This window comes from Artemia franciscana, chromosome 4 (assembly GCF_032884065.1).
Source record: "Artemia franciscana chromosome 4, ASM3288406v1, whole genome shotgun sequence".
NCBI lineage: Eukaryota > Metazoa > Arthropoda > Branchiopoda > Anostraca > Artemiidae > Artemia > Artemia franciscana.
In genome coordinates this window covers 243,815-261,774 of record NC_088866.1, presented here as the reverse complement: position 1 = coordinate 261,774, position 17,960 = coordinate 243,815, and the positions used below count along the sequence as shown (strand labels likewise).

The 17,960-nt window shown below is 36.7% G+C and overlaps 1 protein-coding gene across 2 annotated transcripts in view; it reads left to right on the top strand.

Annotated features, from left to right (window-relative positions):
- Nucleotides 1-17,960, top strand: part of LOC136025818 (telomerase-binding protein EST1A-like) — a 254,787-nt gene that overhangs the window by 153,158 nt on the left and 83,669 nt on the right. For both annotated transcript variants that reach the window (XM_065701809.1, XM_065701808.1), the window contains exon 18: nucleotides 10,735-10,832. In XM_065701809.1, coding sequence (XP_065557881.1) covers nucleotides 10,735-10,832 — 98 coding nt within the window. The remainder of the gene's footprint in view (nucleotides 1-10,734; nucleotides 10,833-17,960) is intronic.

Genomic DNA, 17,960 nt, shown 5'->3' with positions numbered 1-17,960 from the left:
GAGCGACATTAAAACTTAAAACAAATAGAAATTATTCCGTATATGAAAGGAGTTATCCCCTCTTAAACGCCTCGCTCTTTACGCTAAAGTTTTTTTTATTGTTTTAAAAAGTAGAGTTGTGAGGAAGAGTCAAACTTTAGCGTAAAGAGCGAGACGTTGAGGAGGGGACGACTCCTTTTGTATACGGAATAATTTCTGTTTGTTTAAAGTTTTAATGTCGCTCCTTACTTGCAGTTAAAAAACTTGTTTTTTCTATTTAATCTAGCTAGGAATGGTGATGAAGATACGAAAAAATGAAAAATTTTTGATTCAATTTGCTTATACATACTGCCAACTGCACCCACTAATTTGCTTAATTAAAAAAAAAAATAGAAAATGATTGTAACCATTAGGTAATTTATTTGAAACTTTTTGCCCCTAAAATTTCTGTGCCCTGGGAAAGTGCCTCTACCTCACCCCTAAAACCGCCTCTGGCTTAACGAAGATAACATTATGTAAAGACTGGGCTCGCATTTCAGCTACGACAAATATAGTTTGATATCTAAGTATTACCGCATCATGATGGTCTGTCAGGTGTCACTTGACTTCCTGAATTAGCTTCTTTTTTTCGTCTATTTCTTCTCATACAACCTCTGGTTTAATATACACAGGTCATGATGATGTTACACACCTACGTATTTGTCTTTGTCGGAAGTAATTTTATTTGGGAATATTTTTTTTCCTTTTTTGACTGGTGATATCACAATTCTTTGAACTTGGAGTTTGTCTGTTTACGCAGAAGAAGATGCAGAATGACTGGAGAGGGAAGATGGTTTTTTACATTTTTCGCTTGTTTGTTTCATCGATACCTTTATTATTCTATTTCTTCTTTTTATCCTTATTTGCGAAACAAAACACATCTTGTTATAAGGAAACGAATGTTCTGTTTGAAATTTGCAATCAGTTCCTTTTTATTTAAACGGCGGAATATGAATCTCAAGAAAGGGTACTTATATATTACAGCGACCTCAGTGAAGAAGTGAAGTTAGGTTAATCCTAATGAAATATACTAAATATGATGAAAATATAATGCTACTTGTTAATCAAACGGAACACACTCAAGAATTACGCTGTGTAAGATCTGATAAGAACCGGTTTTGCCTCTCTGGGATCGTTTATGATTTGCTTATTTTAAGTGAGAAAAACTACCATGTATGCACATTTATATTCAATATTTAATATAAAGAGGTGGTTAGGCGTTAGGTTACGTATTTAATTTAATGCGTTTTGCGTAGCCTTCTTTCCATAATTCTTTGTCGTATAGTTTCCATAATTTTGTTTGTTAAGTACTATATTATCATCATGTTATGGTATATTTCATTAGGATTAATCTAACTTCACTTCTTGGGTGTGGTCCATTTAATTGACAAGTGTCAATATAATACTTGAGTAACAAAATTATGGAAACTACAACCAAGAACTATGGAAAGCCCAAAACGGGGTATATCAAATACCTAACCTAATCAAAATACCAACTCTACATATTAAATATTTAATTAGAATGTACCTATATAGTACTTTATCTCACTGAGCCTAAGCTAATTGTCTCCGAATTGAGAGAGACAAACCAGTTTTACGCAGATAGATCAGATCAAACTGTTTGAGTGGAGTCGCTATAATACATAAGTACCCAAGAAAGTGATACCTAGTTGCGTATGCAGGAGCTAACTTGTGAAGTGAGGAGTTGCCCAAAATTCGAGGAAAGATAATTGTTATTTTATTTGAAAAATGTAAGTATAGTGAATGTCATAAAAATCTGGAAAGCTTGGGAATGGTCTGGACTCAAGACCCTTTTAATGCGTTAATGCCTGGGCGGATCCATATGAATTTTATGCTCTAGGAAACAAATCCAATGTCCATCCTTGCAAATCTAACTCCCAAAAATTATGACTTTATAATGTTATTTTACATCATTGACCTTAGACAGGTGAATGGCTAGAGGGGTACCCCTCCCCCGAAAAATGACTGTTTTGTTCGCAATTCCTCATACGGCACTTGTTAAATATCCCGACCCTCTAGTTCTTCATCTATGATATGATCTGAGAAAAACCGGTTTGTCAGTCTGCAGTATGTTATAATTAGCTTAGTCTCATCGAGAAAAACTACGATGGAGGTATAGCTTCGTTGAATATTTAATATATAGAGGTGATTGGGTCAGCTATGTAACATAATGCGTTCTGGATGGCCTGCTTTCCATAATTTTCTTGTAGTTTCTATTATTTTGTTAATAAAGTATTATATTTTCATCATATTTTGTTACATTCCATTAGGATTGTCTTCACTCCTTGGGTGGGGTCGGGATAACTAACAAGTACCCATCATACTGTCGCATTATCTCCTGCTTTCCATAATGAACTGCGTCCCCTTGTCCCTGTAATAAATTTCTTGATTGGATGACTCCTGCCATTTAAGATATTCGGATATTGCTTTGATATCTAAGCTCTACACCAAACTCTAAGGAAGTTGTCAAATGAATTCAGAATTTGATCCCCTCCCGATATTCCAGAATGAAATCCAAAGGCATGTAACCCTAAGTATTAATACTGTGACTGTAACATTTTATCTCACAATTAGTAAAGGAACCTTTGCTAGTACTGACTGACTATACTTGTTTTTGTTTTTTTTTGCGATTGGTGGCTATTTTTAAAACCTCTGAATGACTGGACACCCCCCCTGAAATTCTTTTCTGACTTGTAAAATAACTTCGAAGACCATACTGCCTTTCCATGAGGAAAGTATAACAGTTCAAAATAGGGATGAAACCTTTTAATCGAGAGTGAACAGATATACAATTTTAACTGGATATTTTGAACACATATACAGTATTCATCATCAGCAGTAAAACTCTCTCAGTTTTACTGAGATAAGGGTGTCTGCGGAAATCTATAAGCTTCTTCGTGTTAGTCTCTTGAAATAGTTTTACTAAGAGGTCAGGGTTGTCATTTAGGGGAGCACTAGCCCCTTCTAGATTTCGTTATTTTCGTTTCTTCATTAAGAAATATTTAGCCCCTTTACATTTTGTTGAAATAGTGCCTCTGCAAGGGGTGACCCAATTTTTGCACAAGGCATGGGGCACTTCTGACGATCCGTGAAACACACTACTCACTTACTGTCATATGTGGCACACTTCCATGACACGTGACACGACGCACGAGCCACTTGGTTTTCATAATTGTTTAAAAGTGGGTAACGCCTTGAGTTTTACTGTTTTCCCTAGCGGTTCAGATAAAAGGGGAAGATGTTGTAGAAATAGCAGGGGTTGCAGCCCAATCTTCCACCTCCTAATTCACAACATAGACAAAATTAATTACAACCTAGCAAGAAAACTTAGCGATTGTTTCTGATGTCGAAATAATATCAAAACGGTGCAACTAATTTTAAGAACAAATTGAGTCTTTTATTGTCATGATTACTTTGATGTTATAATTAGTATTAGTTTAGTGGTCATCCTTTGAAACAAAATAATTTTAATTGAGTTCATTGTCCCGAGATGAAATCTTTACGTCTCTAAAGCTATCTTATAAAAAGCTGATTCAATTATGAAGAGTTGTCACAATCAAACAATCAGAACATGAATAATGAATATCGCTATTATTGAACAAATGGCTTAAAATCTATTAGCCTATTAACCTTTGCTGATCAGCGCAATGACAAACAATTATTGCAACGGGACAAAAAGTGGAATGATTTAAGAACTCCTCAAGGGTCTCTTTGTTTTCTACAAAAACGGTCAAAGTACCCACTGATTACATGGGTATCGATAAAGTATTTAGGTTACGTTAGTGGCCGCAAACAGGAAACAAATAAACAACCCAAGAATGCAGTGTACCGTTGCATTTTCTTGTCGGTATTTTTATCTTAATTTTCATTTTTCTGTTTCGGAAGTACTCTGGGAATTCGTGAAATTTTTAATGAAGTGAGGAGGGTTTTAAACTTGTTTCACAATTATGTTGATTTTTATGCTTGACAATGAGATCTTTGAGACCAGAAAGTGCCCTACATTACAATTTAGGGTTTTGCCCAAAGTCGCTTTTGCTGAGAGAAAAAAAAGAAAAAAAAAGACTTGTAAAATCTTGAAAATGAAATTAATGAAAGTTGGTCCAGAAAGCAATATTCACAGAGGATGCTATGTAATTGCCTTTAAAAAATCCTATTCAGCTCAATATACTCTACCTAGATATTCCTTATTCAAAAAACTTAAAACACTTTTAAATTAGTCCTAATTCTCAATTTACACATTAACAGGCACGGGCACGCTACCTCCTACCAGTGGCATCATTTGGGGAGGTCTATGCCCCTTAGATTTTCAACCCCCCCTGAATTTAGAAAAATACCGTTTTTGCGATGTTTTGGTTGAAAGATGTCTCTTGTTATTTTCGTTGAAAAGGTTAAAAAGGCAAAATTGACTACCCCCCCCCCCCCCAGATAATGGCGAATACATTCCCTCCACTCTCCCTAAATGTTGGTGAATGAATGCCATTGTTTCCCATTTCCTATGACATGAGGAGACGGAGAGCTTAGCTGCTGAAGCTTGCCTATTCCTAATCTAATCGCCTAAGCCTATTTCCAATATAACTCAGTTTGTTTTAATTGGATGGAACCCGAGAGGCAACGAAGAATTCATCTCTGGAAGTGCCGCGTTAACTGATTTACACATATAGAAATAACTTTATTTCTTGATAACGGAACGTTATGCTTGAAATACGTTCAAATAGCATCGTGCTTGAACGTATTTGAGCCATGTACTTGCCATGACGATGTAGAGAATGATGATACCATGCGCCTCCGTGTTGACCCATCGGTTGTCAGGCTCGCTACTTCTTCCAAATGATGTGGGCTTTGACAAGGAGTTCACTAGCTTTGTCTTTCCACCAAGTAGGGGGGTCCTCTGGGGCGCTTCCATCTGTGCAGGGTGGGGTCGAAGCCAAACACAACACGTACTTGAGCGCCATTTGGCAGGCGAAGGAGGTGGTCGTACCATCGAACACTGCGCAGGGCAAGCTGCGTCAAGAGAGGAACTTCTGAAGTACGTGATTGGAGAGTCTGATTGGTGAAGAACCTTGAGTCTTCGAAGATGTTTCGTCTGCGTGACATCGACGGCTTAGAGGACAGGTTTTGCGGCTGGCAACGTCTCTGCTCCATGTAGTAGCACGGTGCTGACTGAAGCGTTGTAAATACGCATTTTCGTATGGAGGCTTATGTTTGGTTTTCGCCAATTGCTGTTCAGCCTCCCAACAACTGCTGACTCTTGGGCTATTCAGGATAAACTGAAAGATCAACTCTTGCAAATATTTGAAAGTTTTTTCAGCATTTTTCAGCATTCAGCATTTTGTTCTTCAATATTAACGAAGGTCTGTACAGAAAGTGATTTTCTGCTTTATAAAGGTCTGTCCAAAAAGTGGTTGTTTGCCCCTCTATGTAATTACCTACTAAAATTTTTAGCTGACTCACCCATAGTGACATAAATCGTACCTCTATCACAATTCAGCATATCATATTAGGAAATTCCTTCTGAATATCCCATATTCTCTTTACGTCTGCCTATTCATAGCACTCGATGTTCCTGTTGTCTAAACCTATAGACGGCACTTTCATCAAATGGTTCTGATATCGAACTGTAAGTAAGGAGTGACTCGGAGTAATAGTAAACGAAACTTTAAAAACAAAAGTTCTGATGATAATGAATTATACATATCAAAAGAATTTACGGTGTTTCCAAATGTAAAAAACTAATTAAATTTCTGTTACCCACTATGAGCTACGCGCCTGAGAAAATTTGCCTGATTTTTGGGAAAGGGGGGAAACATCTACTAAGAGATTAAGCAACCTTGATGGAAATTACAACATAAAATTTAGCATATCAGAGAGCCCTATTAGATTTCAAACCCCTTACTGCAAAAATATGAAAATATGTAATTTCTCCCCGAAGGGCGATATAGGAGGGCGTAAACTTCTATATATTTATAAATAGGGGTGTCTGCAGAAATCTATAAGCTTCTACATGATAGTCTCTTCAAATTAGTTTTACTAAGGGGTCAGGATTGTCATTTAGGGGGTCAATATTCCCCTCTGGATTTCTTTTTTTCGTTTCTTCATTAAACAAATATTTGGCCCCTTTACATTTTGCTGGAATAGCGACCCTACAAGCGGTGACCCAATTTTTATACAAGGCATGGAATACCTCTGCCGATCTGTGAAACACACTAACCACTTACTGCCGTGGCAAACTTCCATCACACGTGGCACGACGCACGAGCCACTCGGTGTTCATATTTTTTTTTAAGTCGATGAAGCCGTAAGCTTTATTTGGTATTTGTAAGACCATAATTGTGTAGCTTATTAAGGGGTTTGGAGGAGGAGCATACGAGAGGTTTTCTTTCAAACCTCCAGTTATGGATTTTGGACCATATTTATTACAAAGATACCATTTGTCTTTTTTTGGTTTGTCTTTTTTGTTGAAAAATGGAATAAAATTTGAAGAAAGGGATGACTTATGCCTTTGGATTGAAGGGAAGGTGGAAATTTTTTCTGTGGAAATTGTATTTGTTGAGAATAAAAAGATAGTAATTTGTTTGGTTTATAAGCCACCTAGCACTCCCTCGGTTGAGTTCCTTGATTTATTTGATGATTATTTATGTAAACTTCTGTCTGTAAAAAATGAATGCATAATCATGGGTGATTTTAATTTTGATTTGTTATGTTTGAATAGCTATAATTTTGAGTTTTTTAACTTGATGTTATCGCATGGTTATTTTCCAATGAATCGCCTTCCTTCTAGAATAACTGAACATTCTGCTACTCTTATTGATAATGTGTTTCTCCCTTCAAATTTAGTTCCTGATTCTTATTGTGATATCATGATCCATCCGGGATCTGATCATCTTCCTGTTTCATGTACGATAAAGCAACGGATCCCGACTTGCGAAAAGTCTAGGCGTAAACTTATAAGAGATCTTCGGCCGGCAAATTTACATCAGTTCCGTGAACAAATAAGTGTAATATCGTGGGAGAAAGTGTATGAAGAACCGGATCCCTCGCGTGCCCTCAACAACTTTCTTGGGATAATTACTCCGATATTTGAGTCTGCTTGTCCCTTGAAACTTACTAGGAAAAAAGAACGAGATATCCCCCGAAAACCCTGGATTGATGATGAAGTTGTTGAAGCTATAAATGCTCGTAACGCTTGCTTCTTTAAAAGTTTAAATGACTCATCTGAAGAAAGTAAAAATGAATATATTCGTCAACGAAATTTAGTGAATAAGTTAAGACGTTCAAAAAAAAAAAATATTACATCGAAAAATTTAATGAACAAAAAGGTGATATGCGGGGCACTTGGCAGACCATTAACGGCGTGATTAAAGGCACAGGTAAACATTATGGCCTCATAAATGCTATCACTGTCGAGGGTGTTACATTGACTGATAAGCAGCAGATTGCTGACGAGTTTGGTAAATTCTTCTCTGGTATTGGAAGTAGAATGAGGGAAGACACTTCTCACGGAGACCCAGCGAAAAGTGACACGCTCTTTGAAGATAATCGAGGTGAGCATCATAAATTTCAATTTGAAAAAGCGTCAATTGAAGAATTAACAAAAATTGTGAAGAATTTAAAGTCAAATGTTGCTGGTATTGACGGTTTGAATCTGAAAGCATTCAAAGTAGTTTCAGTGTATCTACTACCATGTCTTCTCTACCTCGTTAACCTGTCACTTGAAGTCGGCCAATTCCCTGAAGCGCTTAAGCAAGCAAAGGTCCTACCACTGTTCAAATCAGGCAATAAGCAAGATATGACGAACTATCGACCTATAAGCTTGTTACCACTATTCTCAAAGATATACGAGAAAATAGTACATCGACAGCTGTATGAATATTTAGACAAGCTCGGAATATTAAGTGAGTCACAGTTCGGTTTCAGAACTAAACATTCAACTGTTCATGCGGCATACCATCTAATGGAGTGCGTTAATAGTGCCCTAGAAAGGAATCTTATCCCTCTTACTGTGTTCATAGATTTTAAAAAAGCATTTGATACCGTTGATTTTAATCTTTTATTAAGTAGGCTAGCTTGTTTGGGAGTCCGTGAGAAGTGTTTGAATTGGTTTAGGTCTTACTTGCATGGTAGGTCCATCAAAGTTATGATAGATGATGTGGTAGGGAAACCCTTCAATGTGAATTGTGGAGTGCCCCAAGGTTCGGTATTAGGACCTTTACTGTTTCTTATATACGTGGATACAATGCGTTTTTACATTCCTGGTGCCGTAGTTACATCATTCGCAGATGACACAGCGCTTACAGTGATTGGGGAATCTGTCGAAGATCTTATAGAGATAACTAATGTAGCTTTGGAGAATTTATCTCAGTTCACAAAGCATAGTTTTCTTGCAGTGAATACTGAGAAGACTAATTATATGATATTTAGTCGTATTGGTAAAGTTGTAAATAACTGTCATAGTATTCTTTTACAAGGTGTTTCCATCAGTCAGGTTTTTCAATGTAGATATCTAGGATTTTATTTTGATGTAAATTTTAGTTGGATTCATCATTGCAAAGTTTTATCTTCAAAATTGGCTCGCGGAGTTGGTATTTTAAGAAGATTTCATGATTTTTTTCCTCTACATGTCCTGAAAGCAATTTATTATTCAATTGTCCATCCTTATTTAGTGTATGGTTGTTCATTGTATGCAAGCAATTTTTCTAGTCATGTAAAAAGGGTCCAGATTATGCAGAATAAGGCAATTAGAAGTTTGGGTGAGTATCTTGAGTGTGGTAGTACTAGAGATAGTTTTAGAGATTTAGATATCTTGAATATTGATTTTATCAAATCTCAACAGATTTCAATTTTTGTATACCAGGTTTTAAATGGATTGTCTCCTCAATATTTTAGAAGTTTTTATCGATATAATTCAAATTACCACGATTATTCTACTAGGAGCTCTGATCAGCTGACTAGTGAAATCAGGCATACAGCGCGATCTGGGTTTATGATTAAACATGTAGGTGTTGTTATTGGAACTCAATTCCAGAGAGTGTTAGGTGTTCTGAAAATCTTATGTTGTTTAAAGTAAGAATAAAAAATTATTTTTTGAATAAATTATAAATTATATTGTTTAAATTTTTATCCCTTTTTTTTTTCTTTTTTTATGATGAGAGATGGCTGTTTTAGATTGTATAGTGTTTCGTCTTTTTTTTTTTTTTTTTTTTTTTTTTTTTTTTTTTTTTTTTTTTTTTTTTTTTTTTTTTTTTTTTTTTTTTTGATTTTGAATGAATAGTTATCATTTATTTGTTGTAGTTTGCTGCTGAACAGGGACATTTTAGGTCCCTAAATTGAGCAGTATATTATTGATTGTAAGTGCAATTTTAGTAATTTTTATTTGATGAAATAAACGCATACCTACCTACCTACCTACCTAGAATTGATATAAATCACATAAATATGAGCAATAGCTTTCAAATGAGCCATTAAACATCATTCTAAAAAGTTCTAGTAGCCCCAGCTTTTCCACTTAAGACGTGTCACCAAAAGTGCCGTTTTTAGTGCCATTTGGAAATTGTAGATGGTATAATTTTTAGTAAGAACGTTATAAGCAAAATTTTTTTATATGATCCATTAAAAATCTGTTTACGATGTTCTGGTAGCCTGCTATTCCCACCCCTTGAGGAATGGCACAAAAAGGTGCCATTTTTATTGACATATGGCACTTGCAGATGGTACAATATATAAAAAGCACATAGATATTAGAAATAGCTTTTGAATGAGTCATTAAGCATCTTCTACGATGTTCTGGTAAATCATTAGCCCTGGAAAAAAAAAACAAAAAAAAAACAAAAAAAACGGGAGATAGATTTGTGCTACCCATGCAAAAAAGTGATTTTCCTTAGTGTTCAAGGTGGAAAATTGTAATTTCCAAGTACGATGTTTTCGACTATGCTGATTCCAATGATACGATTTTCATTTTGATTACACGTCATTTTCGAGTGGTTTCAGACTTTATTTTGACATCACCATAAATTTCTTTTCGCAATACACTTTTACTTTTAAGAAGGACCGAAATAATAGTATCATTCCTGAATCAGTGTCAGATGGCAATTTTTTTTTCACTAAGCAGTTTTTTTTTAACACGTTTTTTAACTCTTGGTTGCTATGGGCTGTGGTTCGCTCTTTACTAGGTTGCCACTATTGCTGCAACAATGACTAGGCAGACTGATTTGAGGCTTGATAAAATTATATACTGGTGTATAATCACGCATCAGCCAATATGGAGGAGGCCTCTGGGTCTTTGTGTAGATGGGAGAACCTCGAAAAGTGCTATATGCCCAATTTACTAACTGAGAGCCTTCATATAAGTATATAAAAGGTTTTTTTTGAGGGGGAAGAGTAAAAATTAAACTCATTCCCCTTATTCATGTGAATATGTTTTAAAACCCATGTAATATATATGCTGTGGGCCGATAATTCTTGGATTTTGTTGGTTGGGGCTGGCTTTGGGACCCCCCCCCCCTCCTAGCTTTCATCCTTGTGATTACTAGATATTAATCTTAAGCCTTTTCAATTTATAGAAAACGCATACTTTTTTTTTTAGCAAGCACAGATAGCAGTTGTTTGGCACCTAAAGTTCTTAAAGCAGTTTTTGATTCCCTCTATATATTATAGTTGTATTTTTAGCACGTTTTTCTAGAAATTTTCTCTTTTTTCTAGAAAAACAGATGTTTGGACAGAGCTCGCCAAGTTAGCAACAATATTGAAATCTGAGGCTGCTAAGAAAAACGCCCAAATATATCAACAGGCGTTTCCTGGTAAGTGAACCTTACTTGGCAAGTAAACTTACCAAACTTGGTAAGTTTGGCTACTTGGTAAGGATTGGTTCTACATTATAGCATAACCTTTTAAATTTTCATTATTTCCCTTGCTTTTGTATTACCATATTCATAGGAAAATTCTTAGATATATAATATGAATTGTCGGGTTTTTCCTTATTTTTAAAAAAATAGTAACGTTCGCGGCACTTCCGGCCACAAAGATGCTTCGTCGGTAGTCTTGGTAGCTTTCACTTTTGTCAGGTAACTTTGTTAAGATCTGGAGCTATGGATGGTTTTCTTGGGATTACTTTTGTTTAGAATTAGTTCCATGCGAAAATATCTGTAGGAATAATTTTCCAGGGGGAGTGGGGGCAATGAAAAAAAAATATTTTGATAGTCTGAATAAGAAATATTCGGAAGTTTGAAAAAATTTGGTTTTTTAGGTGAGGGGGAGACTCTCCCCGTGCGTAGGTCTCTGGTTTCATATCTCAACGGATGATCGGTGGTTGGACCAATTTTAAGATAGTGGAAAACGTTTTTTTTATGGCACTTGGTATTTACCAATATTAACGATTAATTCGGAAAACTTAGAAAAAATGAGGTATTTTTAACTTACGGACGGGTGACTGGATCTTAATGAAATTTGATATTTAGAAGGATATTGTGTCTCAGAGCTCTTATTTTAAATCCCGACCTGATCTGGTCACATTGGGGGGAGTTGGAGGGGGAACCTAAAATCTTGGAAAACGCTTAGAGTGGAGGGATCGGGACGAAACTTTGTGGGAAAAATAAGTCCTAGATACGTGATTGGCGTAACCGGTATGGATCCGCTTTCTTTGGGAGAGTTGAGGGAAGGGTTAATTCTGAAAAATTAGAAAAAATGAGGTACTTTTAACTTAGGAGCGATTAGGAGCGATCAGATCTTAATAATATTGTATATTTAGAAGGACCTCGTAACTCAGATCTCTTATTTTAAATTCCCACCGGATCCAGTGTCATTGGTGGGAGCTAGGTGGGGGGAGGGGCGGAAATCTTGGAAAACACTTAGAATGGAGAGATCAGGATGAAACTTGATTGGAAGAATAAACACAAGTCCTAGATACCTGATTGACATAACTGGACTGAATCTGCTCTCTTTGGGGATGTTGGAGGCGGAGTTAATTCGGAAAAATTAGAAAAATTGAGGTATTTTAACTTAAGAACGGGTTACCGGATCTTAATGAAATTAGATATTACGAAGGAACTCATATCTCAGAGCTCTTATTTTAAATCCCGACCAGATCTTGTGACATTGGGGAGAGTTGGGGGGGAACCGGAAATCTTGGAAAACTCTTAGAGTGGAGAGATCGGGATGAAACTTGACGGGTAGAATAAGCAAATGTCATAAATACGTGATTGACGTAACCGGACTGGATCTGCTCTCTTTGGGGGAGTGGGGGGGTCCAGTGCTTCGGCGAGTTCGGTGCTTCTGGACGTGCTAGGACGATGAAAATTGGTAGGCGTAGTCAGGGACCTGTATAAATTGACTTGATAAAGTTGTTTTCCCCGATTCGACCATCTGGGGGTTGAAGGAGAGGAAAAATTAGAAAAAATGAGGTATTTTTAACTTACGAGTGGGTGATCGGATCTTAATGAATTTTGATATTTAGAAGGACCTCGTGTCTGAAAGCTCTTTTTTTAGATCCCGACCGGCATTAAGCCTCTGATTTTCTTTTTAAATTAATCTATTGATTCTTAGAAATTTGCTAGAGCTCAAGCCATATGAGCTCTTAGCTTTTGTTTGTTTTTTGTTTTTTTTTGAAAATTATTTGAAGAAGAGTCCTGGCTCGTAGTTTCTTGGTGAACGTAAATAATATGAAGGATGTTGTGATGAGCCATTGTCTTCAGGCATGTCCGTCAGGGGAAGGAAAAGAAAGCATCGACCTTTTGTAAACATTGGTGGCAATAGATGGTATATAGTGGTCCAGGTAGATCACATTTCCTTTCACTACTCAAGAACATTAATTTCGCTACTTTAACGTTAAACTGCTCATATTGAATCTCAATAAAACAAAAAATCCCACCGCTATCTTATAGGTGTGTGGCCACTCAGCGTGTCCCCAGGTGGCAATATTGGGAATACCGTACAAATATGTAGTGTACCTCCATAGGAGGCACGGACCAAGGGAGACAGTGTCCCTGGGGGTCCATAATAGAAACTGGGGGGTCCTCGCCTGGGGCCATAAATACAGGTGAAGGAGGAAGAAGGCCCCTCAAATGTACACTCAACAGAGCCCACCGGCGTGCTCACAGGTCCCGTGAGTTAAAAAACCTCCTCCCTGTAATGGGTTAAGATCCATGGTGACGCAGAACACTATCGTGGGAGGATCCTCTATAGGAGGACAACTGCGGCAGGGTGTAAGATCCATATATATGGACAATGGCCTCTGCAAAGGGCTGCCTTAAACTTCTCCAGGTACCTACAAGACTGGGGACCTTGCAGTTAACTCTATTCCCTTTTGAGGATCGGTGCCACTCGAGCAAATTATAGCCTAGTAAACGAAACAGCATTCGTACGGGATTCTGATTAATGGATAATTCTTTTGTGCTTTGTCTGTTTTGTTGGGCGTTATTGGGTTGAAAAACCTCTTCCTAGCTAATTTATCTACTATGGTTGCCTCCCCGTAGTAGCATAATATTTGTAAGCATGGATACATAATGAGTCGGAGGCAATAGGCTTGAGACTGTCTGTACAGAATTTCGATTTTTGTTGATAGAAGAGCATCGCCAAGTGCTGAAAATTATGTTGTGACCAAGATGGACCCAGGATTGCGCAAAGTCTCCATTCATACTGGAGGTCCCAGGGACGTCTTGCTGTCCGATTCTAAGCCGGCTTATGTGCTTCGATGTAGACTTAAGAAGATATGTTGATCCCCGGCCTGAACTGGTATCTGGGATGATTGCTTTTTCTGAGGCCAAAACGATTTAAAGAACATGAAAATTAGAACTTGGAATGTTATGACATTAAAAAATGACTATCGTATAACCTGACGAATGCAGATGATTCGAACTGGACTTATTAGGAGTTTCAGAAACCTATATCCCTGGGGTAGGAAGCATGAAATTAAGTGATATAGAATTTGTTTACTCTGGCAGGAAAGATGGGGCACATAGACAAGGAGTAGGGCTCATAATAAATAAGCAAGCTGCTGAGTCTTGCTTAGGCTGGGAAGGTGTTAATAATAGAATACTAAATGTTCATTTTATGACTAATAAGTTCAGGGTATTAGTTATAGTAGTATGCCCCTATAGAACCGACTGACGGATACACTAGTGACATAGATGAATTTTACTCATAGTTACAGGAGCAAACAGACAGGATCCCAGGTAGAAATCTGGTGTTTCTAGTTCTGGTGTTCTGGTGTTTCTTCAGTACTAGTGACATAGATGAAATTTACTTATAGTTACAGGAGCAAACAGACAGGATCCCAGGTAGAAATCTGGTGTTTTTACTATGAGATTTTAATGCCCAGTTTGGTAGAAATAAGAATAGATGGTATACTAACCTTGGAAAATTTGGTGTTGGAAAAGAAAACAGTAATGGCTACAGACTTTTGTAATTTTGTAGGTCGAACAATCTAGTTATAACCAATACGGTATTTGGTCATACAATGGCCTATAAGGTAACATGGTATTCACATGATGGTAAGACATTACGTTATAGTAAACCGAAGACTGGCAGGAACTGTAAAAGGTACTAGGGTATATAGAAGTGCTGTTATTGAGGTTAAAAGTAAAGATCACCATCTAGTATTATCTAGGGTTAATTTAAAGCTGAAAATTGGGAAGGATAACTACCTCCCGGGAAGTTATGATGCTGGTAGACTCCAGGAGGAAAATTTGAGGGAAACTTTCCATGAACAATTGAATGCTAAACTTGAGAGTTTAAAATTTGACAATGTGGAAGATGGTTGGAATAATTTAGAAAAATTATTTGTTAAGTTGCTGATGGTGTTTTAGGGAAGAAAGTTAGGACTGCAGCTAGGAATATTAGTGAAAAAGTTTTATGTCTAATAGAGAGAAGAAGGGGGTTGTACAAGAATTATCTGAGTGATAGATCACATGAAAACAAAGGAATGTAAAGACTCTGGGAAAAATTTAAATATGAAATAAGGAGGTGTGGAGGCCACGATAAAATTACCAAGGATCTAGAGGATGAAGCTATACTGCATAATAGTAAAATATTGTACGGGCATGTTAATAAATTGAAAGAGAGTAATCAGTCTGGATCTGTCCCAGTTAAAGATAAGAACGGGGCCACAATTAGTGTTAAAGAGAGATGGGCTGAACATTTTGAGAGTGTGATAAACCGAGATATGGTTGCAGGAAAAGATATAGATGAAAATAAAAAAGATTGTGATACCTTGGATCTGAAGGAAGATTTGTTTTGTGAGGAAGAATTAGCGACAGTACTAAAAGGATTTAAAAATAATAAGGCTCCAGGTGCTGATAGTGTGGTAAATGAGTTTCTTAAATATGGTGGCTCTTAGGTTAGCAATAATTCACTGAAGATTATGAATATGATCATAGGCAGTTCAAAAGCCCTGCCTAAGTAAAGAGCAATGTGGGCAAAATGTATTATTTTTTTTGGTCTTAGACCAAGGCACTTTTTATCGAAGCAGTATTCGTAGGAATTTCGGAAAGAGCTCATTCAATCGGGAATTGAAACTGCTAATGCCCTTTCTAATATTCGAAAGTGATTTGAGGACAACTAACCCCCCTCTCATGCCCACCATTCCTCCGAACGCATTCAATCAAAATTTTGAGATAGCCTTTTTGTTCAACGTAGTTGAAAGGTCCGGAAATTATGTAGTTAAGGATCACAACTCGCCCGCAGCCCTCAGGACAAGGGTTGCAAGTTACGCCCTGGGCGCATATAAGATCTATAGAAAAAGGGTGATCGTGTAAGCTTTGGAGGGGGCTCATTGGATTGATAATCAGAAGTTCTAGTGCCTCTTCTAAGATTGAGAGTGATCGGAGGGTGGATACCCCCCGCACACTTCGTATTTTCCTGAAATGCATCTGATAGAAATTTGGAGATGGACATTTGCTGTTCCTGATCTCATGGATTGATTTGGGTATTAAATTGGAACTTTCAGAGAATGCTTAAAGGGGATGATCATCTCACCATAAGGCAATATGTGCACACTACTGCTAATACTACTGTTACTGTTGCGTTTGCTACTACTATTTATACTATTTCTATTTATGCTATTTGTAAGGCTAAGAGCACTGAGAGAAAAACCTCATAACATACAGGTTATCAAAAGGACATATCAGCAATGTCATAGCAACGGCTAATTGCATTAAGTTGAACCTTCTAGTACTTGGTGAGAGGGATGTTCTACTGACCAAAAGGCAATATGTTAAAATTATCACTAGTAATATCAATAATACTACTGTCGCTACTATTACAAATATGCGTAAGGGTATGAAGGTGAAATTTTTAAGGAATTTTCAGGGGGAGGTAAACTGAATCACAACACGCCGTCTGTATGCAGGTTGTCGTAAGGGTGTAACATCAATATCTTGGGAAAAGTTTGGTGAGTGAAATTGATTTTGTCAGGGCTCGTTGTGAGGGATGTTGAACTAACCAAAAGAAAATATTTTCATTCTAGTGCTACTGCTTCTACTCATACTCCTTTTACGGTTGCTATTTTACTACTTCAATTACTACTACTGCCACTAAAGCTACTACAATTAATTCTGCTGCTAATACTACTTCTACTGCTATTAAAGCTAAGGATATTAAGGTGAAAAATTTGGGATATATACACACTAAATTGAACTAATTCGAAACACACTATGCCCACACAGGTTGTCAAGCGGACACATCAGAAATGCTTCAGGAACGGTTGATGGCACTAAGCAGAAACTTTCAGCATGTGTTGAAGGGGATGTTGAAGAAACCAAAGGTGCTATGCGCATACTGCTACTAATACTGCCAAAGCTAAGTTGTGGGGGATTGTGAATTAGCCAGAAGGCAGTATGTGCATACTTTTAATAATACCACTACAGTTACTGTAACTAATGACACTAAAGGTGAAATTTTTAGGGAAAGTTTAGGAGGAGTTTCAATTAGACGAAAAAACTGTATGCATGCAGATTTTCAAAATGGCATATAAGCCCATAGGCAGCACCACTCTATAATAGCTAGAATTATCGTTGGAAATTTTAAAGGAGCTAATTCGATTCAAAATGTCTTTTGAATATTTCTTTAGGAATATTTGGGTATGCCAACCCCCACAATCATGCAGTTGGCCCAATATGCTTTTAAACAAAATATTGCTTTAAAATAAATCAAAAGGCATTGTGTTTATGTCTGCTAATAAGACGCCTCAGCAATATATCGAGGACGACTAGGGGTATTGAGTTGAAACTTTTTGGGATACTACTTTTACTACTTCTGCTCTTACAATTTAAATAAATAAAAAGAGTGCAACTGTATCCAGGTCGTCAAAGAGCATGGATAGAATCTTTCGGGAATGATACTGTTTTATTTTTCAGGTCAATTTCAGGAGTTATAAAATTAAATTCAAAAACACTGTTTGTCAGGATTAAAAGTTTTTTGAAAAAGAGTCTCCAACAGATAAATAGCAACCCATACTATGGATTCTTACGGAAAAAAAACTGAAAGGGTACAAAATATTATTTTTTCCATAAAAAAGACTATGCCAATTAAAAACGAAGAGAAATTAATTTAAAAAACTTTTTCCACATAACAAGTTTTAAAAGAAAAGTAAAGAGGTCCATTAGGCCAAAAATGAGCGGAAATAAAGTCAAATAATCTTCCAAGCGTAAAACTATCGCAAATCATATCAATAATTAAATGAAACTGAAAACGAACAAAGATTACAATAAATGGCCGAGTAAAACTCAAAACGAGCCAAAATTAACGTTAGTAGGGCTGATAACCCCCATACATTATCAAAACCGGAACATAATTTGCGCTTTACTGAAAACACAACATGTTTTAAACGTTTCCACTTTTTTTACTTTCATAGATGAAAAAATATCAAAACTTTGAGGGATAAATATAAGCATATGTCAATTAAACTGACAATGCAAAGTCATTCGTTTTTTGTT